At 59.7% G+C, this 21,981-nt stretch overlaps 1 protein-coding gene across 4 annotated transcripts in view; it reads right to left on the bottom strand.

Annotated features, from left to right (window-relative positions):
• The window catches only part of ABLIM2 (actin binding LIM protein family member 2), a 151,932-nt gene extending 131,806 nt beyond the window's left edge, over nt 1-20,126 (bottom strand). For all 4 annotated transcript variants that reach the window (XM_079920549.1, XM_079920548.1, XM_079920547.1 and 1 more), the window contains exon 1: nt 19,984-20,126. In XM_079920549.1, the coding sequence (XP_079776675.1) occupies nt 19,984-19,993 (10 nt within the window). In that variant the 5' untranslated portion in view covers nt 19,994-20,126. The remainder of the gene's footprint in view (nt 1-19,983) is intronic.
• Between the last annotated feature and the right edge of the window lie 1,855 nt (nt 20,127-21,981).

The raw sequence follows: 21,981 nt of genomic DNA, 5'->3' as shown, positions 1-21,981 counted from the left end.
AGCAGCCTCTCACCAAAAATGCTCAGCCCGAATCCCATCACTAAGAAACAGATCCAACCAGATGGGGGACGATCCACAAGGCAACAGGCCTGGACTCTTTAAGTGTCAATGGCATGAAAGAAAACAGGTGGGAAGAACGTTCAAGAATAAAGGGGACTAAAGACAGAGAGACATGCTCACCAATTGTGGCGGGTGACCCTAGACTGACTCCTGAAGAAGGGAGGGTAGACACACGTCTGTAAAGGGGCCCTGGGGGCAGGGAGACGGGACCGGGGACTCTCTGTGGGTGATATTTGGGTACAGGCCTGTGCTAAAGCTTAGGTGTGATGACGCAACTCACTTTCAAATGGTTCAGAAAAGAGAGAGAGAGATGGAGAGAGCGCAAAATGTTAATAACGGACGCATCTAGATGAAAGTATTACAAGGCGTTCATTGTACTGGCTTTTCCCCCCAACTTTTCTCTATGCTTAAAACTTTTCAGAAGAAAGAGTTGGGGGAGAAACTGATGAAGAAGACAAAGAAATCCCCCAGAAACAGCATAGACCATGACCTGCTAACTTTACCTTCAAGGATCCTGGAAAAAACCTGCAGCCACAGAGACAGGCCCGGGGCTCAGAACACCTGGCTCTGTGGCTGAGGAAACCGTCTTCTCTCCTGGCCCTCAGTTTCCCCACCTGTAGCCAGAGTTGGCAAATGCATGGCTTGCACACACACCCCCCCCACTGTCCGTATCCGTGGAGACATAGATAGTCAATCAACTATTCTTTGTGTCCGTGTGATTCGGTCCCCATCCCGTGAGCTCCTAAGGGTGGGATGGAGCTGATGCATCTCGCCTGGCCCATCCCGGGGCAAGGAGGAGAGTGGATCCACTCAGTGTCTGATGAACGAGCAAACAGCCGAGAGAAGGGATGACTGCACATAGGCGACTGGACACCCCATGGGAAAGGTGATGGTGTGGGTTCTGAATGTGGAAAACCCTCCACCCAGTGCCCCGACACCTTGCCTAGAGGCTGGCATGGCAGGAAGTCCTTTCGCCTTGCTGGCCTCACTTTACCCATCTACACCGGGGACACAAGGAGTACCCACTTCACTGGATGGTGGGGAAGGACCAGTGAAGTCCCACATGTTAAGGGCTCTGGCCTGGTCCGCTTGTGGCCTGACCACAGGACCACCTGCCACAGAGCTGCCGCTGGGACCGTGAAAACCCAAACTGTGTATTTGCATATCCATTATTATTCCCACCAGCCGGAGGTGGGAGCAGCCCGAGTGTCCACAGCCCGATGGACGGACAAACAAAATCTGGCCTGTTCATACAACGGAATATTATTCGGCTTAAAGGGGAAGGGAGTTCTGACGCAGGCTACAGCGCAGACGACCCTTGAGGATGTTATGCTCATTGAAACAGACCAGTCACAGAAGGACAAATATTATATGTTTCCACTTATATGAGGTCTCTAGAGCCGTCAAACTCCTAGAGACAGAAAGCAGAAGTGTGGTTGCCAGGGGCTGGGGAGGGGGTGGGGGATTGGTGTTTAATGGGGACAGAGTTTCAGTTTTGCAAGATGAAAAGAGTTCAGGAAACGATGGTGCTGATGGTGGTACAGAATGAATGCATTTAACGCCACAGAACTGTACACTTAACGATGCTTATTTAAGATGGCAAATTCTAGGTTGTATTTATTTTACCACAATTTAGTTGGCCCCGTGCCCAGGTCAGCGAAACTCCAAAGCAGTAAGGTGTTGGCGGTCGGGGGGCGGGGGAGCTCTGGCTGAGCCTAGGGAGGGGTGGGCTTCACCCACTGACCCCGTCGGGTCTGCTTTATGGGTCAGGGGACCATCACCCACCAGCATCTCTGCATCACCAGGCAACGGGGTAGGTTAAGGGGAGTTACAACCATACCCCTCTGAGTCACGTCCACAGGCTAAGGGAAGTAGAGGAAGGAAGGTGCAGGACATTTTCTCATCAACGGGGCTAAATTTATCCCTCGCTGCCTGGGGCAGCGTCTTGCACTGTGGCCTTGGGTCCAGCTGCAACTTTCCCCAGCATGGCCGTGTTCCCGCTCAGGCCTCGGGGAACCAAGGCTGCCCTGCTGGACAGAGACGCTTCCCGGGTCCTGGGAGCTGTGGCCCTGGGACCCTCACCCTGACACAGCTCAGGCATTTAGGCCCCCATGGGTCCTGGGCCCCTGCTCTGCACAGGCGCTCATGGGCTCAGAGGATTCTGAGCCGGGGGACACAGTGCCCCCTCTGGAGTCCCTATAGAGGGAGGCAGATGGAAAGGGCCCAGACTCACCTGGACAAGTGGACAAGCAGTGGGGATGACAGCAGGAACGGGACAGGGTCAGGGAGCCAGCAGGACATCCACCCGCAGGGCAGATGCTGGAGGACTGTGGGGAGGGGCAGGGAAGGAAGGCGCCCCAGAAGGGGACCAGCCTGGGCAAAGATGGGGGGCTGGAGAAGGGGTGGCCCACTTGGGGAACCTCCAAGAGCCCAGCCTGGCCACTGGGCACAGCGACCACGTGGAATTGCGGGGATGCTCTTCAGCCACTCCAAGTCCGGCCGGGGCAAGGTGGGCTCAGAGGCCCACCAGACGAGGCCCCGTCCTCAAAGCACCCCGCACCGATGGGAAAGTCCACCAGGAAGACGGCATCATGGCATCTCAAGAAATGAAGCAGATACCTCTTGATCCAGCAATCCCACCCTGGGATGTGCCCCAAGGAAATGACTCAAATAGATATTGCTCACCTGTGTTCACAGTGGCATCATTCCCAACAGTCAAGAGGAGGAAGCAACCCACGTGTCCACGGAAGGATGGATGGATCGACAAAATGTGGTCCATCCCCACAATGGAATATTATTCAGCCTTGAAAAGGATGGAAGTTCTGACAGCTGCTGCAACATGGACGAACCTTGAGGACACTAGGCTCAGTGAAACGAGCCGGTCACGAAGGCACAGCACTGAATGATTGGCTGCACTTCTGTGAGGACCCTAGAGCTGCCACGTCCACAGAGGCAGAACGCTGGGCACCAGGGGGCAGGGGGCGGGGGGCGGGAAGGCGGATGAAGAGCTACTTAATGGGGACAGAGCTGGTTGGGGAAGATGGAAACATTTCTCGAGAAGGATGGTGGTGAAGGTTTCACAACAACGTGAATGTACTTAGTCCCACGAACTGCACACTGAAAAACAGTTACAGTGGCACAGCGAATACTACGTATATCTGACCACGACAGAAAAAGTTTGTTTAATGCAAAGAACACTCCGTGCTTAGTGATGGAAAGAGAATGTGGCCAAACCACAGAAAACCCACTCAGCGGAATCACACCCAGCTGCTCATAAGCGTGCTGTAGGACCGTATGTCCTGCGTGAGGGAAGCTTGCCGGGTGGGTCCCGAGGTGGGGTCCACGCAGACGGGACAGCCGGCCACGGGCCTCTCCAGAGGCACACGCTGTTTCCTCTTCAATCGTCCGCTCTTGCAAAAACAAACACCTGTCTTGTTTATTGTACAATTAATGATAAAGCAGACTCTGAAAAACTCAAGTGAGAGTGACACCCCTAGAAGGGGTCAGGGCCCCCCTTTAAGGTCCCTGGTGGCAGAGGGTGGCACCCAGATATGTGTGGAAAGAAGAGCCAGCTGTTTCAAAAGAGAGATGCCCCGGGCTTCCCTGGTGGCGCAGTGGTTGAGAGTCCGCCTGCCGATGCAGGGGACACGGGTTCGTGCCCCGGTCCGGGAAGATCCCACATGCCGCGGAGCGGCTGGGCCCATGAGCCACGGCCGCTGAGCCTGCGCATCCGGAGCCTGTGCTCTGCAATGGGACAGGCCACAGCAGTGAGAGGCCCGCGTACCGCAAAAAAAAAAAAAAAAAAAAAAAAAGAGAGAGATGCTCACGGTCCAGCTTGCCAGCCTGGAGGGTCAGGGCAGTGCAGTGGCAGCTGAGAGCTCTGGAGGACCAGCAGACTCTGAATCAATGCCGCGGAGGCCTGGGTGTGTGAGCAGGGTCTTTTTAAGCCTGTTTTCTCATTAAAACCAACGGCAATGCCTGCTTCCCTGCGGACATGCCTTCTGCAAGGTCACGACACCTGACCTCCAGCTCTCGCTGTCTGCACACCCCGTTCTCCTGTGATCCATCGCCGGGTGGTGGGGAGAGCCTGGGACCGACGGACAGCCCTGGGCTCGAATCACAGCTGTGCCCTGTTCCGGCTGTGTGACCTCAGCCGCCCCTTCCCCCCAACCCCTAGAGCCCTAAGCATTTCTGAGGATTCTGGGGAAACTCTAATGAGGTCACAAACATTGGAGCGCTCAGAGAAGTAATGGCCCAAGCACATGTGAGCTGTAATCTTATGGATTATAAGACCTAGAAAGGAACTTCCCTGGTGGTGCAGTGGTTAAGAATCCGCCTGTCAGTGCAGGGGTCATGGGTCTGAGCCCTGGTCCGGGAAGATCCCACATGCCGCGGAGCAACTGAGCCCGTGTGCCACAACTACTGAGCCTGCGCTCTAGAGCCCGTGAGCCACAACTACGGAGCCCGTGAGCCACAGCTACTGAAGCCCGCGCGCCTAGAGCCCGTGCTCCGCAACAAGAGAAGCCACCGCAATGAGAAGCCCGTGCACCGCAACAAAGGGTAGCTCCCGCTCGCCGCAACTAGAGAAAGCCCGCGCGCAGCTATGAAGACCCAACGCAGCCAAAAAAAAAAAAAGACCTAGAAAGACCCACAAGTCTGGGCCCCAGACGTGGCTGGTAGTTAATTACCAGCCCCTCCCCTTTCTGGGCAGGACCACGGCCACGCGTGGCCTCCTTCAGAGCCTGCTGTGCAGTTCATCTTCCCGCAGCTCGCGGGCACTCAGGGAAATGGCCTTCGCCAAATATTGACAGGATTCGGGTCTATTTGCTCCAGCAGAGGCGAGGAATCGATATCTGAATATTTCTGCTTCCACAGATGAGGGGAGGGTGCGTGAGACTGCGTTTAGTGTTCCGAGCAGACCTGTACACGGGTGTGATCACAGCTGATCCGCAAGTGAAGGCGATTCAGAGCCCCAAGTAAAGGCGCTGGCTTGCCGGGCAGGGTCCAGGGATCCACCGTGAAATTTCTTCCGTCCGCGTGCTTGGGGCAAAGCCCCTCAAACTTCCCAAGGGACAGCCTCCATGTCGAGTGGGTCCGTCACACTGTCTGGGCACGAGCTTCTGCTCCCCGGCTTCGAGCAGGAGGCGATAAAACACCCCGAGTCCTGGTGCAGGGGAGGCGCTGCTGGACAAGGCTGCCCTGAGCTGCCCAGGTGGCCGGTGACTCTGCCCCCTGACCTCGAGCCACAGATCCCAGCCACTAGCGCCGTTCCTCTCCAAACTGCCGTGGCCCCGAGCGCCAGGAGGTGCCGTGGGAAATAAAAGGTTCTATTCCTGGTGTAACCCCTTTCCCAGAACTGGGTCCTGAGCCTCCTCTCTGCGTCTCTGGGTCTCACCAGTCTACATGGCACTGAAGCCCACCGCTGTGACCCACCACGCCCAGGCCCGCCTCCCTGGCCAGACTGTCCTTCCAGGGGGCGCTGCCTGGCATCACCCAGTGGGGACCGGGCAGGGACCCCAGCCTCCAGGGTAGGCACGCAGCCGTGCGCGCGGCTCCCACCTCAGATGCGGTGGGCACACGTGCCCATCACCCGGGGTCACGGGTCGCCCTCCTCACCCAGGACCTGAAGAGCTACCGGGTTTAGGAAGATGCGCTAAAGCCTCAGAGGAGGCCACTTGTGCCCCAAGCCGTCTGCTACTCTTGAATGAAATGATGCCCAGGGTTGTGTGTGGGCTGCAAGGGCTCGTGGGGTCAGCTGTCAAGCACTGGGTCACGGGCATCCCTGCTGCTGGGCAGGGAGGGGGCCCAGGCTACCTGAACAGGTGCCGCACCTCCACCTGGACCCCCAGTGCTGTCCCTGCACGGCTGGAGAAAGGTGCCGCTTCCCTGTGCCCTCCCCCTGCCCCTGGAGAACAGGGCCACCGTTCCTGATGAAGCTGCCAGGCCCCTAGCCCTCTGAGAGGAAGTGGGCTGGGCACGGCCCTGGATGAGTCCCAGGTCTGGGGGAGGACAAGCGGCCAAGGAAGACAGCTGAGTGGGGCACCCGTGTCCCCTCTGCTGGTCCCATCCCCCCTGCCATCCACAGTGACAAACAGGTGAGGCCTCCCTGCCCCCTGGCCACACCTGCACCAGGGCCTTTACTCCCTCCCTTCACAGCTAGACGTGTTGAGAGGGCTTGACACCCCCATCCCCGCCCTGGCTCTGCCCGGAATCATGGCGGGCGGGCAGGGGGGACGCGGTGCAGCTCTAGCAGACGCCCAGGAACCTGAATTCAGCAGAGACGTGGTCCCACGCTCCCTCCCTCTCTCCTCTCCGGATGCGGTGACTCCTCAGCCACGTCATCACTGAGCGCTTCCTGCAAGCGAGGTGCCGTGCAAGGTACGTTGAGAGGTGACATAGTGCCTGAGAGGCAGATGGGCTGTGGGCCCCTGCCATGGGCCTGGCACTTACCCAGGGCCCAGCCTGGGGCAGAGGCGTGAGTGAAGCTCCTCAAACACTCGCTCTACTCTCACCTCCGCATGTCCTGCCGGATGCCCTTCTGCTGATTTGTCTGGCTAACTCCTACTTAGTGGGATGTCACCTCCTTCAGGAAGACTGCCAGGATTTCTCTCTCACAGCAGGTTCCTTACCAGCCTCCTCTCTGTCCCCACAGCCTCTCCAGTGAAGTGCTTTCTCATGGTGTGTTTTCCTCACGTGCTATCTGCCTTTCTCATTAGGCTGGGAGCTCCTGGAGGGAAGAACTCCATCAAGGCCACCTCCAGTGCCTGGCCAAGGGGTCCATACACTCAAGTGAAACCACCGGCTCTGCCCAACCCCCAGCCCGGGGATGCTGGGTTGACGCGTTGCCTGTCCATGAGACCCAGGGAGGGGGGGAGGGTCTCCTGTGAAAGGGGTGTCCTTCCCGGTGTCAGGAACTTTGTTGGGGAGGATTTGGGGAGCCGCCCCCTCCCTACAGACTGCTTTCAGGGGGTTGCCAGGAGGTGCCACGGCTAGGAAGCATTCTGAGGCCCAGCTCTCCCACCGTGAGCCCCAAATCCAGAGCAAAGCCCTGCTGAGGTCTCCTGCGGGGCTGCAGGGGTGCCCTGGGAGTGAGGGGAAGGGGGGCGGCAAAGCTCAGAGCGGGGCACCCATGGGGAAGCGGGCCCTGTGCCCGGCGGACGGGGGCAGGAATGTCCTGAAGGCCCGATTTCCAGCAAGATGTCCTGCCCAAGGGGCCAATCTTGGAGGCTGTGGGTCACACTTTAAGCGAAAAGAGGGAAAGTTTCTCCGTAAGTCCGTTTCAGAGGCTGCCCCCCCCACCGCCCCCTCCCAGGGGACGACATCCCTGTGCCATCACGCCCCAACCCAGCCGGCAGAGCAGGAACCCACCCTCTCTGCCACGCGAGGCGTGGAGGCACCTAAGCCCGGCTCATGATGAGCTGAGAGCAAACTGACCTACATGTGATGCAGATGACGAGGGAGCGAAGACACCGGCCAGCAGAAGCCCAGGCTCTGGAGGGGCTGCCTGGGTTCACAGGCCGGCTCTCCCACCGCCAGCTGGGTACTCGGGGCAGGTTTCTCGAGGTCACCTGGCCTCCGGGTCCCCACCTGTAAAACGGGCAGTCACGGAAACCACCCCCGCGGCGTCGGGAGGACTCGATGAGTGATACTGTCCGGGGCCATTACTGTTATTGTTACTGCCATTCTCTTCCGCCTGCGAGGCCTGAGCCCTTGGAAAAGCGTAACGATGCTTCTGGTCTCTCAGAAGACCCGGTGGGGAGACGCGCGCACGCAGAGGAGGCTGCGCTGGCGGTGCTCCCAGAGCGGGTAGTCACCTCCTCCCTTGCCAGCCGCTGACCTTGGGTTGACCTTGGGGGGGGGGGGTCTTGCCTCCTGTCCTTGTCTGCCTGCCCTCATCTGTAAACTGGGAGCAAGAATCCTCGCCCCACAGGGATTTGCGGCATTCAAGACGGAGCCTGGATGACGTCTCTACCAGGCCTGGCGTTACTACATGCTCCGTCAACAGCAGACATAGAACTTTATCAGACAAATCAATTACTCCCCTGAGCTCTGCTCCGAGGCCGGCTGGGCGTTGGGGCGCCCGAGGTTGCCAGCACACACCCAGGATATATTTAGCTCTCCGCTGGAGCCCTGCCGGGGCTGGGCATTCCCACAGAGGACGCCGAATTTCAGACCAGCTCCCAGCTCCTCATAGGCCACCGAGAAATTTGCCCCAGAGCACAACTTCCCTTGTTTATGACAGTAGACTAAATTATCCCAAGAGCACACACACACACACACACACACACACACTAAATTCCTGTATCATGTCAGTGCCACTCAAAGCCCTAGTTCCGCAGTGAAAGTCCACCTCCCAAAATAGAGAACGCCGTCCTGTCCCTGGAGCAGGACCTGGCTGCTGCCAGCAGGTCAGACAGCTGCTCTCCAGTCAAGCCTCTTGAGACCCATCCTGTCCCCCTCACATCCTTAAAATGAAGAAGCGAAAGGAAATAAAACAGCCAAGCGTCAGGGAAAAGGCAGCGTTGCCCGTAGCTCTTGCATCGCGATGTATTTTCTTCTGGTGCATTTTGCCTGCGTGTTTTGCAGATGACACGGCGTGTAATCTAGATTCCTCATTTATCGCCAGCATAGACACATGCATTGTACTCCTCCTTCACAATCACTTTAATGGCTACGTAATACTCCAGCCTTTATCACCAGTTCCAAGTTTGGTCTAGGGTACTGGATCCCCAGTACCCTAGCAGGGCACCTGCGGGGTCAAAGCCATGTTCATAATAACACTGAGATGGGGAATTCCCTGGAGGCCCAGTGGTTAGGACTCCGCACTTTCACTGCCAGGGCCCAGGTTCAATCCCTGGTCAGGGAGCTAAGATTCCGCAAGCCTCGAGGCGCAGAGGCAAAAATAAAAAAGATTGAGATGTTATTGTCTTCCATCGCTCCCACTCCCTCCTGAGTGTACAGTGGAGTTTTCCGGAAGCCCCGTGACATGTGACATCACAACTGATAGAAAACAGGCCGGACAGGAGCTCCGGCAGACGTCTCTTAAGCCAAATGTTAATGAGATTTGCAAAACCGTAAAGCAATGCCACTCTGATCCCTGAAAACACTCCTACGTTAACATACAAAGGGCTATTACTCTTATTCAATGAATTAAAAATTCTCCATTTTAAGGTCTAATACAGCAAATATCAATAAATACCATGCATTCAACCAAAAACTCTTTGGGGTCCCCAATAAATTTGAGTGAAGGGGTCCTACGCCCTCAAAGCTGGAGAACAGCTGCTACGGATGGACGGACGATGATGAGCTGGCCCAGCATCTGTGGCTGGACATTCACCCTGCAGAGTACATGACCCCTTCAGCGAACGACTTTTTATGCACCAATCACATCAGCCGCCTTCTTCTACCAAAGGGCACGAACATATTTAAGCCTCAGTGCGTCTCGCCTAACCACCTCTCAGAGACTATGCACACTGACGGTTAGCCGTCCCCGACGGCATCCAGCTCAGGGGATCGGGGGATGTGTACAATTAGCTCACTTAACAGTAACAATTTTTTTTTTTTTTTTTTGCGATACGTGGGCCTCTCACTGCTGTGGCCTCTCCCATTGCGGAGCACAGGCTCCAGACGCGCAGGCTCAGCGGCCATGGCTCACGGGCCCAGCCACTCCGCGGCATGTGGGATCCTCCCAGACCGGGGCACGAACCCGTGTCCCCTGCATCGGCAGGCGGACTCTCAATCACTGCGCCACCAGGGAAGGCCCAACAGTAACAATTTTTAACTAACGACGGGTCTTTCCTCTAACCTTCAGCTATTCTAGAGACCCACACAGGAAGGAGAAAGGGTTTCAGTCCCAGAGACAGAACGTTTGAGAAGCTGCCTGGGGATGCTGAATAATGCCCCCCCGCCGATATACCCACGTCCTAAGCCCTAGGACCTGTGGACGTGACCTTACGTGGTTAAAAATCATGCGGTTGGTCTTTGCAGATGTGATACAGTTAAGGACCTTGAGATGGGAGATTCTCCTGAATTATCTGGGTGGGCCCTAAATGCAGTCACAAGCATCCTCAGAGAGGCAGGAAGGGATCTGACCACACACACGGATGGGAGGGGAGAGACCTGAAGATGCTTGCATCGAGGTCGGGGCGATGTGGCCGCAAGCCAAGGAGCGCTGGCAGCTGGGAGAGACGGGGGGCGGATTCTTCCCAGAAGCTCTGGAGGAAGCGCAGCCCTGCCGACACCTTGACTTCAGCCCAGTGACATGGATTTTGGACCTCGGGCCTCCAGAACTGTGAGAGGATAGCTGCTGTTGTTTTAAGCCCCGAGGTTTACGGTGCTCCATTCCAGCAGCCCCCCTCCTACGGGACGCCCCAGTGACGGAGGCTGACCCCTCCTTCGCCAGCCCCATTCCCTCACCAACAGCATGGGCTGTCAGAAAACCTCGCCGTGCGCTGCAGAGCGCCTCCCCAAGGGGCTCACTGCGGGGCTCGGCGTGTGTGCTGCCGCCAGCTATTTTAATTCCCTGTAGCTCCTTCAAAGGCTGCTGGCCGGCTGCTCCGTTGTGCCCCAGTGAGCTGCTCTCAGAGAAGGAATTTGGGGTGTCAGGTCGGGAGATGGGTGCCAATGGAGGAAAGGAAGGGTCAGCCGCGGCAGGGGCAGAATAAAGCTCTCATGTGGCAGCCCCGGGCCTCGCAGGGCTGCAGAGGGGCCCAGCCTGGCCAGAGGGGACAGAATGAGTCGGCGGGAGGAGAGGGCTGGAAGGGAAGAGCAGCGAAAGCAACACTGAGGTCTGGTGGGGTCGGGAGGGCGGGGAGACCTGCCCAAGGATTCCAGAGGCGGCCCTGGCAGGGCCACCCTTCATCCTCAGCACACAGCCCTGCTCTGCACCCCACGCCCGTCCCACGCCGTCCCAGGCAGCCAGGGAGGCACCTGGCTGGACGCTGGGCTTCTGCACACATATCACGTTTCCTGATTTCCGCGGCACGTCGGAGGCGTGCTCAAGGGAACCGATGCTTGAAACCCTGCACTCCACAATTACCCTCCAAGCGCCTGGCAGACGAGGCCGGTCTCAGAGCCGAAGGACAGCAAGAGCAGCAGGAAGGCCCGCGAGAAGTGTGTCACAGAGGCCCCCGGGGCCTCGAGTCAACGCGGCGCGATCACAGCAGCAGCAGGGATGCTCAGGGCCGCAGGCGTTGGCCGTGTCGAGGCCCCGGGCCCGCCGTTGGGCGCACACCCGCTCACCCATCCGGACGGCCCCTCCCGTGCGGCTGGCTCACTCCAGCCACACTGGACGGTCTGCTGACCCTTCGCCACCTCCCTGCCTACCTGGGTCGCACTCCTGCGCGAGCGCACGGGTCTCGCACAGCCTCACCCCGCCTGGGTCCCCGCACGCCGGGGGTATCAGACTGCGCCCCGTCCGGGGGGGAGACTGGGCCACCTGAGCTGGCAGAGAGTGTGGCCGCAGAACCGGCAGGTGTGGACGATTCAGAGCTCACGGGTCAGGTGTTCACTCGGGGAACAGGAGCGGGAAGCCGACCGGAGGCCGGGGGGGTTGTTTCAGCAAGAGGCCATGCGGGTTTTGGACCAGGCAACTGGCCAGGCTAGAATCCCGGCTGCCAGGTTACCGGACACACCCCTGCTGTCCAGCCTCGGTTTCCTTACCAGTAAACTGCAAACTACCAGGAGTGACACTCAGAATAGTTACGAGGGTTCCCCACGCCCCACTCAGCAGGGGTGCAGCCACGCGCGTGCGCCCGGCGCGTCCTGAGCCCGGCGGGGATCCCCCGCCCCGGGTGTAAGGCCGCAGCCTGGGGCGGCCAGTTCTCCGTGCTACTGTCTCCTCCTTGGCCCCCCCAGGTGCTCATTAAAGCCCTTGGAGGCAGAGGCAGCCTGAGTAGGAAGAGGCCCGGCTGCGTGTGACACCACAGCCCATCACGCAGCTCCGGAACAATGTGCAGTTGGCAAAACGGGGCCGCCCGCCTTCCTCGGCTCGGGGCGCCTTCCCACATCTGCAAAGCCAGCAGGGCCGCATCTTCTCTCCTCTCTGACCTCTGCTTCCGCCACCACAGCCCCTCTTCTCTGACCCTCCTGCCCCCTCCTCCTCGATGGCATGGACCCCACCGCATCACCTGAGCCCCACTGCGAGCTCTCTAACTTAGTCACATCCTCGAGGTCCCTTCTGCCATGTAGGGGACACACCCACCGGGTCCGGGCATGAGGACAGGGACATCTTGGGGGGCCGTTGTTCAGTCTGAGATGAGGCAACTCAGAGAGGGGCAGTGTCTAGCCCCAGGTCACACAGCAGGCAGGACCAGGCACAAGTCCTCGGCAGGAGCCCCTGGCTCCGCCTGCTGCCCACGGTCCTGATGAGGGAGGGCCCTAAAGGAGTGGAGGAAAGGGTCCTGGGCGTCTTGGGTTCCGGGGGAGGTGTGGAGACGGAGGAGGAATTTCAGGACAGTGCTCTGCGCACAGCAGGCGTTCAACAAACCGAGTGAGCGAGCTTTTCCAGAACAGCTGTGAGCCCTCAAGAGGCGGCTGGTGGCTGGGAACAGAGGTGGCTCCGACCAGACGGAGGTTGGACCGTACTGGGGCCCGTGGGGGCCGCTGTGGGCGCTGCGGCTGCACAGTGCTGCCCGCCTCCATCCCGCCTCTAGGCTCCCCTGGGTGGCGGTGGACAGTTGTATAGTGCGGTGGCTGGGGGGGGGGGGGGGGGGTGCGCAATTCCAGGACCAGCCCTCTGCCCAGGAGGACAAAGGCCCCAGTGTCCCCTGGTTCACCTGCACTCACATCCCCGCCTCTCGGAACATGAATGGAGACAGCTGCAGGGCTGCCAAACTGATACGGGGTCCGCGGGGTGGTCCCCGCAATCCTTCCTTCTTGGAACTTCATGCCCAACTGCAGCGCCAACCGGGCCCTTGGAAATGTCATTTTCCAGCAAGATCCTGGGGCCACGGACGTCCGAGCAGAAGCAGAAGGTCAGAGCAGAAGGTCGGAGAGAGGCCTGACTGTGGGCCCTCGACCCGGGATGAGGGCAAACAGACGAGAAGGCTGAGCGCGAAGCGGGACCCAAGCTCCGGGTGTTCACGCAGCACCTGTCACAAGGCAGCCTGTGCGGACACGGGGTGGGGTGGGATCCACACAGCTCAGCCCAGCCCAGCCCCGAGGACAGACGCCCAGCAGGGACAGCCCCACGCGCGCGCCCTGCAGTGACACTGGGCGGTGGCTTCTTGGCGTGCTGGCTGGAATCGGGTTGCTGGCTCGCCTCTCCAACCCCTTGTTCTGCACGTGAGGAAACTCAAGCCCCAGGACAGCCAGCGTGCCCGCTACGTGCAGGGGGCCAGGCGGAGTCGCCGTGCGGGTGGTGAGGCTCCGAGGCAACCCAGACACCGCTAAGAACCTGGGAGCGGGCAGCTGTCCGGGGACTGGGCTTCTCCCGGCCCTCGGGGACGGGTCAGGGGGTGTGAACAGGACCGGCGGGCTAGGCGGGGGAGGGAGGAGAACCAGCAATGGAGGAAGAGCTGTGAGCCAGCTGACGATGTCAGCTGATGCCACGGTGGACCCTGCGGGCTTTGCCCCGAGCCCTGGACAGTGTGTCCAGCTATGATAAAAACCACCCCAGGCCCTTGACACCACAGCCCATGAACAGTCCTGTAAAGCGGGCGCTATTATCTCCACCTGACAGGCGGGGAAACCAAGGCAAAGAGCAGTGAGTTACGCAACCTGGTGACTGGGAACAGAGGTGGCCCCGACCAGACGGAGGCTGGACCATACCGGAGCCCAGGTGTTCTGACCCCAAAGCCACCTGGGTATCGAGACCACCTGCCTGGCTGCTTAGGAAACTTCAGCCAAGGCAACACGGTGCGTGAACCCCCCAGTCCGTCATTTTGCACCAGGACCCGTTTAACGTGGGCCTGGCTCCCCCCCCAGCCCGGCAGCCTCCCCGAGGGCAGGAGGCACCCGCAGGGCTCGCTGTTGGCTGAGTCTAAGGCAAAGTGAGCATCACAGAACTCAAAGCACACCTTCCACCCACCCCAGGCCTTCCTGCGGACACGCACTCAGATGTTCTCCTGGCTTGGATATCCGTCAGACATCCACAGATGCCGCTTCCCAGACAGGCTGCGGAGAAACCCCCGTACACTGGGACCCTCGCGTAAAGGGCAAAGTGCTTCCTGCCGCGATATTGTCAGATGGGGCCTACGTGGCACAGAGGGGTGCTCGGAGACCTCTGGGCTCACGTGGCGTGTTTCCCTGAAACGGTGGCCGAGCCTCAAAGCCAGACGATCTCTCTGGGGCAGTGGGGGAACAGGGTTGTCAGAAGGAAGCCAGTCCCACCCCTGAGGATGGCAGCAGTCCCTGTTTTTACAGACAGGTACCCTGAGGCCCAGAGAGGGAAGCTGGCTCACCCGAGGTCACACAGAGGTCCGGCAGGTGGAGCTGAGGGTCCAAGGAGCTCAGGCACTGACGGGGCTGGTTGACGCTGGAGGGCTGAGCTGGGGCTGGAGGGGCCTGGGACGGCCATGAATACTGCCTTCCAGCTCCGGAAGGCCACAAGGGCCCAGCAGAGGGAAGAACTGGGGCCAGGGGTCAAGGTTACAGGGGGGCATGGGGACTTGACGCGGTGAAACTGTCTCACGGTCCGAGCTGTCCATCCCCGGGTGGATCGCCATGACCCCAGACAGGAGCCCCCCTGGAGGCCAAGAGCACACGCTTGGGGGCAGACAGAGCAGGGCTGGGGCTGGCTCTGCCTTCCTGGCTATGCGGGCAGGCGCCGCGCCTGTAAATGGGAACACGCTTCTCGGCTCAGGGGAGGAGATGGGTTGTAACCACCACTCACACTGGAAAGCGTCATCGTGATGCCCCCAGTGGGTCAAACCTTACCCATCCTCGGCCACACGTTACAAAGTTACCATTGTAACCAGCTAATACATGCAGGGGCAGAAAAGCGTTCAAATGCAGCTCTGGCATTTGCAAACGTCATGAAGTGAAGCCAGGCACCTGACGGGCCCGCCCAGGCATCTGTTTCCCCATCTGTAGGTGGGGACACTCCAGCGGCCCTGAGAAAGGTCCCAGGAGCATCTGGTCCCGGCATGGGCCCCAAGGGAGCACCCCACAAGCCGAGGCTGCGTGACACTGAAGTAGGGTGCTGCCCGACACCCTAGAGACCTTGGCAATGGAAACATCCGCGAGTAAACAAAGACGCAGCACTCAGGTTGCTGTGCCTCGCGTCCTAGCGGCCCGAGGCCCGCTGCTCGGGCGGCCGGCGGGCTGGGCGCACATCTGACCGGTCCCCACGGCAGCTCGCGAGACCACGCGATCACCTTCAAGAAATGCACGCTGCCGTCCGAACACCACCCGAGTTTTCCTGCTGCGACTATTTTAACTGATTTCCAAGCTCCTCCGCGTGCCACGCACTCAGCACCCTTGGGCACCACGGAGACCCCGGAAGAGGCGGCAACAGAAGCTCAGAGAGGTTCGACGATCCTGTGCTGGCAGGTGGCAGAGCTGGGATCTGAGGCCAAGGAAGCGCCCGTGTCTGTGCGGAGCCGGGGCTCTGGGGTCAGGCATCCGGCGAGCAGCTCAGCGTCCCGGCAGCTGGCCTGGCCTTGAGGCCCGGCGGCAGGAGAGGCCCGTCCAGAGGCCAGACACCTCCCCGCCCGCTCCCTTCACCACCAGACTTGCTGCTTCCCTCTCACCAGCTCACAGCTCTCCCACAATGCAGACGATGCTCTGGACGGTCCGGGGGTCTGACAGGCGACTTCTCCAGAGGGAGGGTCCCACTCCCTTTTCTGGGACAGTAAGACTGGACGGTCCAAGAGTTCACCAAAGTCAGGGCTTTGGGTCTAGAGAATATGCCATCTACCCCCAAACTACCTCATGGACGGAAACCATAAAGAATCGAAGGGTCTCGGGTGGCGGGTTAGGAAGTGACCCTGGACGTGAGGGACACACAGTTCGGAGACCAGAATGCCCAGGCTGAGTGAAAGAGCGTCCCGTTGGTTCCTGGGCAACGGCCACCCTTTGCAGATGCCATTTCGGATGAATTTCTGGGTCAGGATGATTTCTCTTTGGCCACACCTAATTCAGATGGAGTCACACACGGAAAACGGGCACCCGTGTCGTTACCTGCCATCTGGGAGACCCCCACCCGAGCTAAGGACAGTGGCCCCCGCGGATGGAACCGTCCGACCTCTCACCAAGTCACAGACTCCGGAAGCAGCACGCGGCCGCCTTAGACCTGGAAGCAACACCCTCTCGTCTCAGTTGATTTCTCATTGCAAAAGACAGGCGCACACAGTGAAGAAAACTGGGGAAAGTGACGGGCAGTATAGAGACGCAGAGGGGGGAGCAGCGGCTCGTTTGCCACCTCCACCAGGAGGACGCCGTGCACGGCTTGACCTACTTCCCTTAGTCTGCTCTCCTCCACTGTCTTGTAAAGTTGCAGTCATATAAGATATACAATCTTGTCCTCAGCTGCTGTCTAAATTAAGCTCTTCTTAAGCACGTTCTCCTAGCATGAGAAACCCCTGTCATACAGTTAACTAGAATGTTCCCGCCACCCCCAGAGGACAGGTTTCAGGAGGATACAGATGCCGTTTGTTCTCATCCACGGCTGAGCCCCGGGCCCGGAGCAGTGCTGGGCACGTAGCAGGCGTTTCGTAAACCTCTGTCGAGTGGCTGAACAATCGCATGGCTAGTATCCCATCGCTCCCCCCCACACGTAGCTGGTTTCTAACTTTCTGCTGCTGTCAGGAACGCCGTGGTGAACGTCTGTGGTGACAGCAGAGCCCACACTTGGATTAGAAATGTGTCTCTCTGCTCCAAATGCCGGGGCTGAGCCAGCCAGAGCAGGGGACCGGGTCTCAGGCTGTCTGCCACACACCCTCCGGCCCCCGGAGGGCTGCCTTTCCTTCCCCAGCCCTCGGTTTCCCCTCTGTGTGGGTAGGTGGCTTTGGACTGGAGCATCCCCCAGGCCCCTTCCAGCTCCGTGACCCTAACACTGCAGCCACAGGTACAGAAGAGGGCTGCGCCGGCCACCCAGCTCTCCACCTGGCCCTGCACTCCTGTTTGGGGCCTGCATCCCCCCCACCAAATCCATAATCCAAGATGACTGGTGTCCTTATAAAAAAGAAATAAGGACACAGATACACACAGAGGGAAGATCATGTGAGGACACAGGGAGGAGGCGGCCGTCTACACGGCCAGGAGCGAGGCCTCAGAAGAAACCAATCCTGCCCACACCTTGATGTCAGACTTCCAGCCTCCAGAAGTGTGAGAAGATAAATTTCTGCTGTTTAAGCTGCACGGTCTGTGGTTACTTTGTTATGGCGGTCCTGGAAGACTAACACAGTCCCCCACGAACCTCTGACCACCTGGGGAAATCCTACCCACCAGGCCTGCAGCTGCCCCGGGGAGGACATGCAGGCTCCAGGAGAGCACGGACCCGACGGGGGCAGAGCTGGCGCCGGAGCCCCTCCCAGCTCAGGTTCTTTCCTCTGCCCCGCCTTGCCCTGCCATGACCACCTGGGCTGTGATGTTAGGAAGCCACCACGAGACTCACCATCATCTCCTGGGTCCCGCCAAGTGTGGGCCAGCATTGTACACAGAGCCAAAGGCGTTCCCTGCACACAGTGGGGAAACCGAGGCGGGGGTAACAGTGAATCAAGCACAGCTAGTGAACTTATCTGATGCAGAACGCCAGCTCCTTCTACCTCACCATGCTGCCACTTGAACAATTTCCCTGGCCACTCGAAATGACTGTGCAACAACACATGGAGGCAACTGCATGAGCCCTTGATGCCAACCCCAGAGCCACCTCAAAGGCGCCCTGGGTTATCGGACTAAAGGAAGATACGCCTGCGGCCCCGATGGCATAAAGGAAAGGGGAGCCTCCCACCCGGGGTGCTTGTACAGGTTGCCTCAGAGTCTGACCATCGGCTCGCCTGGGCAGCCAGAGACTGGACCACGTGATCCCAGCCACACCTACTGGCTGGCGCCAAGCTCTGGGGGTGATGCCAGCCTTCCCTGGGGAGGGCCGTCAGGGGACCTGACCTTGTTGATGATGGAAGCCCCTGACCTGCCAGATGTGCACAGTGGCCAGACGTTAGAGCCCGAGAGCCCTGCACAAGGGACCACCATCTGCTCTCCCCCACCACGGCTGTGGGTGAAAACTACTGCCTTGCAAATCATCAGCTGGGCTGTGAGCGACAGGTCGAGGGGAGAGCATGCCCACTGCCAGTTCCGAAGGGCTCGGTTAACTCAGCAAGGCTGAGGTCTACTGACCCTTACAAGCTACCGAGGGAGGACCTACTGCATGGGGGGCTTCCCACTCCTACCTTATCCCCTCCAGGGAAGCAGCAATATTGCTTTTACACATCAGGAAGCCAAGCTCCAGAAGGGGCCACGATCTGTCCGCGACTAGCAGGTGGGCGCTGTGATTCAAACCCCAGCCTCCTTGTTCTTTCCGCCCATGATCCCCCAGGGCCCTGGTGCCCACGTACGCCTTCTCCCAGGACAACCACACATGAGGAGGGGGAAAGGGCAGTGCTTCTTCCGGGGCTCCCCTGATTACAGGAGAGACCAGAGGTATCAATTATGGTCATGGAAAGCCTAAAATTCCCCTGTGTGCACCCTGCCATTACCCCCACCTGCCATTAGATAAATGCAGATAAATGGAGGTTCTGTGAAGTCTTGGGGTGCCCCGCTCCCCAGCCACCTCCAGAGAACAGGTTGGCCATTTCAGAAATCCTCTTCTAGAGAATTCTGCCTCCTAGGGCCTGCCACTTGCTCCCCGCCGCTTTCCCAATTCCCACCGCCCATGTGGTCCCTCCTTCCTCACCTAGGAGGGGGAGGGAACTGTTTCCCCCTGGGAGGGGTTGGTCCCTGGAAGCACACCCCCCAAGCAGAGAGCACACAGTAAGTGCTCACTAAAGGCACACTCCCTCCCCAGTCCTCCCCAGCCCCCCCGGAAAAACAGCTGTCCCCACTGTTTTCTGCACCATGGCCAGAGGCCATACTGCAGTCTGCGGCCAGACAGGCTCAGGGGAGAGCACAGGAGTCCGAAACCTGGCCCAGCTGCGTGAGCTGAGCAAGTGACTCAAGTCTGGTGAGTCTTGGTCGCACCCTGAAAAATGGGGTGACGGCCCCTCCCTGCCAGGGAACGTAGGGAGAAGCCCTCAGCCCAGTGGCGAGCCCCAGAAGGCTCTCGAAAAGGGGCTCTGGTCACTCCAGACTCTCTCCAGGAGCCAAGGCCCCCGGCTCTAGGCCTCAGTTTCCCCAAGCGCACTAGGCGCGGCTGGCTTGTGGCGACGTGGGATTTTTCAGCGCCACACAGAGGCTGTCAGACCCAGCGAGTGCGTCGCCAGCGCCAGCTGTGGGGATACGCAGGGGTGAGGGGCCGCAGAGAGGACGCGCGCACGTCCGGGCGGGTCGCACACACCTGCGCGCTCCGCGACCCCAAGTTTGACCCGGGCCAGCCCAGGGCGTCGGGCGTCGGCCTGACGGCCCCCCACCCAGGCGCTGCTGGAGCCTCACAAGGGCGGCGGCCCCTGACGCAAAGGCCCCATGTCACCACACCTCTCCGTGGCAGGGTCTACATTGGTCCCGTGCTCCCTCGCTGGACCCTGGCCGCCTCCTGCAGCCTGTGGCGACCCCGGACGCCAGGGAGAAGCAAAGCAGTGGCGCCTTCCAGACAGCCCAGCGCAGTCACCCCGGCGCCGCGCGGGGAAAGGGTCCCCAGTGCGCGCTGCCAAGCTCACCGCCTGGGGCGCAGGGACAGGGGGCTGCGCGCTGGACCCTCGGGACTGCAAGACCCTGAAGCAGAAGTTGGCTGGAGCAGACCCCCAGTCTGCAGGTGCAGCCACCCCAGCCCTCGCGGCGCCGCGACCCAGCTCGGGGACGCGCGGGTCCCTCGGTCCCCACACTCACCTGCGCTCATCTCAGCGGCAGCTCGGAGTCGGGTCGTCTGGGCTCTGCGCAGCCGATGCTTCTGCCCGCAGGTGCCGCGCCTACCGGCGCGAAGGGCCGCCCGGCCGCCTGCCCGCCTGTCCGCCTGTCTGCGCCCGCCTGCCCGCAGCGCCGCCGCAGCCCCGCGGCGCGTCCGCCCCTCCCCGCCCCGCCCCGCAGACCCCGCCCCGCCCGCGGCCCCGCCCTTCGCCCGCCCCCCGCCGCTTTGCGGGCGGGGCGCACCCTGGGAAGTGTAGGCGTCGCGCCCCCGCCGCTCCACCTTCACGCCCCGACCCCCGCAGGGACGGACTACAGTCCCGGCAGGCTGCGCGGCCCGCGCATGCGCAGGCGGGCGACGCCGCTGCGGCCTCCCGCAGTCACTCGTGGGTCTCTGCGGAGTTGTCCACCGGGGCTGGCTGGCGGCCTGGCTGGCGACGGCTCTCAGGATCCCGCGAGTGGCGAGGCGGGCGGCCGAGTGAGAAGCAAGCTTGGTGCAGCTCTTGTTGAGTCGTGCATCTGCAAAGGGTCAACTTCCCTCCTTCCCCAGTCCGCAGAGGGAGACTGAGGCGGGGGGCGCGGGCGGCAGGACTCGCCCACCCGCCCCGGCGAGGCTTGCGCTCCCAACTCTAGGTCTAGGGCTCGGCCAGGAGGGGCCGAGCAGAGGGGCCAGGAGCAGAGAGGCCAGAGGACAGCGGCTCCGGGGGAGACCCGAAGTCCTGCAGAGCCAGCCATGGGCAAGGCCGGTCGGACAAATCCCCACGTACCCTAGAAACCCAGAAGGCCTGGCTGGGTGGCTGTCCTGCAGCTTTCCAGCTCCAATGCCTGTCCCCTGGAGCCTTTTGCCCAGAACACAAGTGGATGTGATGACGGAAGGAGACTAGGAGGAGCAGGTGCCCTGTTCTCTACCCAGCTCTGCTCTCAGCAGTGCAGCCCTGAGCGAGTCCCTTCCCCTCTGTGGGCATCAGGGCCTCATCCATGAAGTGGCTGAGTGAAGGATCCACCATGGCTGAGAGCATTAAATTCAGGTGCTTACTGTTGGTGGGAATGTAAATTGATACAGCCACTATGGAGAACAGTATGGAGGTTCCTTACAAAACTAAAAATAGAATTATCATATGACCCAGCAATCCCACTACTGGGCATATACCCTGAGAAAACCATAATTCAAAAAGACACATGCACCCCAATGGTCACTGCAGCACTATTTACAATAGCCAGGTCATGGAAGCAACCTAAATGCCCATCGACAGATGAATGGATAAAGATGTGGTACATATATACAATGGAATATTACTCAGCCATAGAAAGAAACGAAATTGGGTCATTGGTAGAGACGTGGGTGGATCTAGAGACTGTCATACAGAGTGAAATAAGTCAGAAAGAAGAACAAATATCGTATATTAACGCATATATGTGGAACCTAGAAAAATGGTACAGATGAACCGGTTTGCAGGGCAGAAATGGAGACACAGATGTAGAGAACAAAGGTATGGACACCAAGGGGGGGAATGGCGGGTGGGGGGGAGATGACGGTGTGATGAATTGGGAGATTGGGATTGACATATATACACTAATATGTATAAAATGGATAACTAATAAGAACCTGTTGTATAAAAAAATAAAAAAACAAACAAATTCAGGTGCTTAGTCCTGGCTAGAGCAGAGGCAGGCCACTAGGGGTGGGGGGCCCGGGCATCTGACCGCCTGGTGGGGAGCCTGGCTTCTCCTCCGTGTGCATCGCTAGAGCGTTAGCAGTCCCTGCCTCTCAGGATACTTCTCAGGATGCCACGAGCTGATGCATGCTGTGCCCCAGCAGGAGTTGAGATCAGTAAATGTCTTTGATGTTATCAGCCTGTTATTATTCTTCTCAGTGCCTTTCATAGGGCCTGGCACGGAGTGGGCACTCCACGGGTACCAGTTGTCTAAAGGAAGAGAAGGATGGAGGGAAGGAGAGAGGGTGCTGACCCCCGGCACCTGGCA

The sequence above is a fragment of the Stenella coeruleoalba genome (genome assembly GCF_951394435.1).
Source record: "Stenella coeruleoalba genome assembly, chromosome: 4".
NCBI classification, from domain to species: domain Eukaryota; kingdom Metazoa; phylum Chordata; class Mammalia; order Artiodactyla; family Delphinidae; genus Stenella; species Stenella coeruleoalba.
Note: the sequence above shows the minus strand (reverse complement) of the source record. Positions and strands in the feature narration are given on the sequence as shown.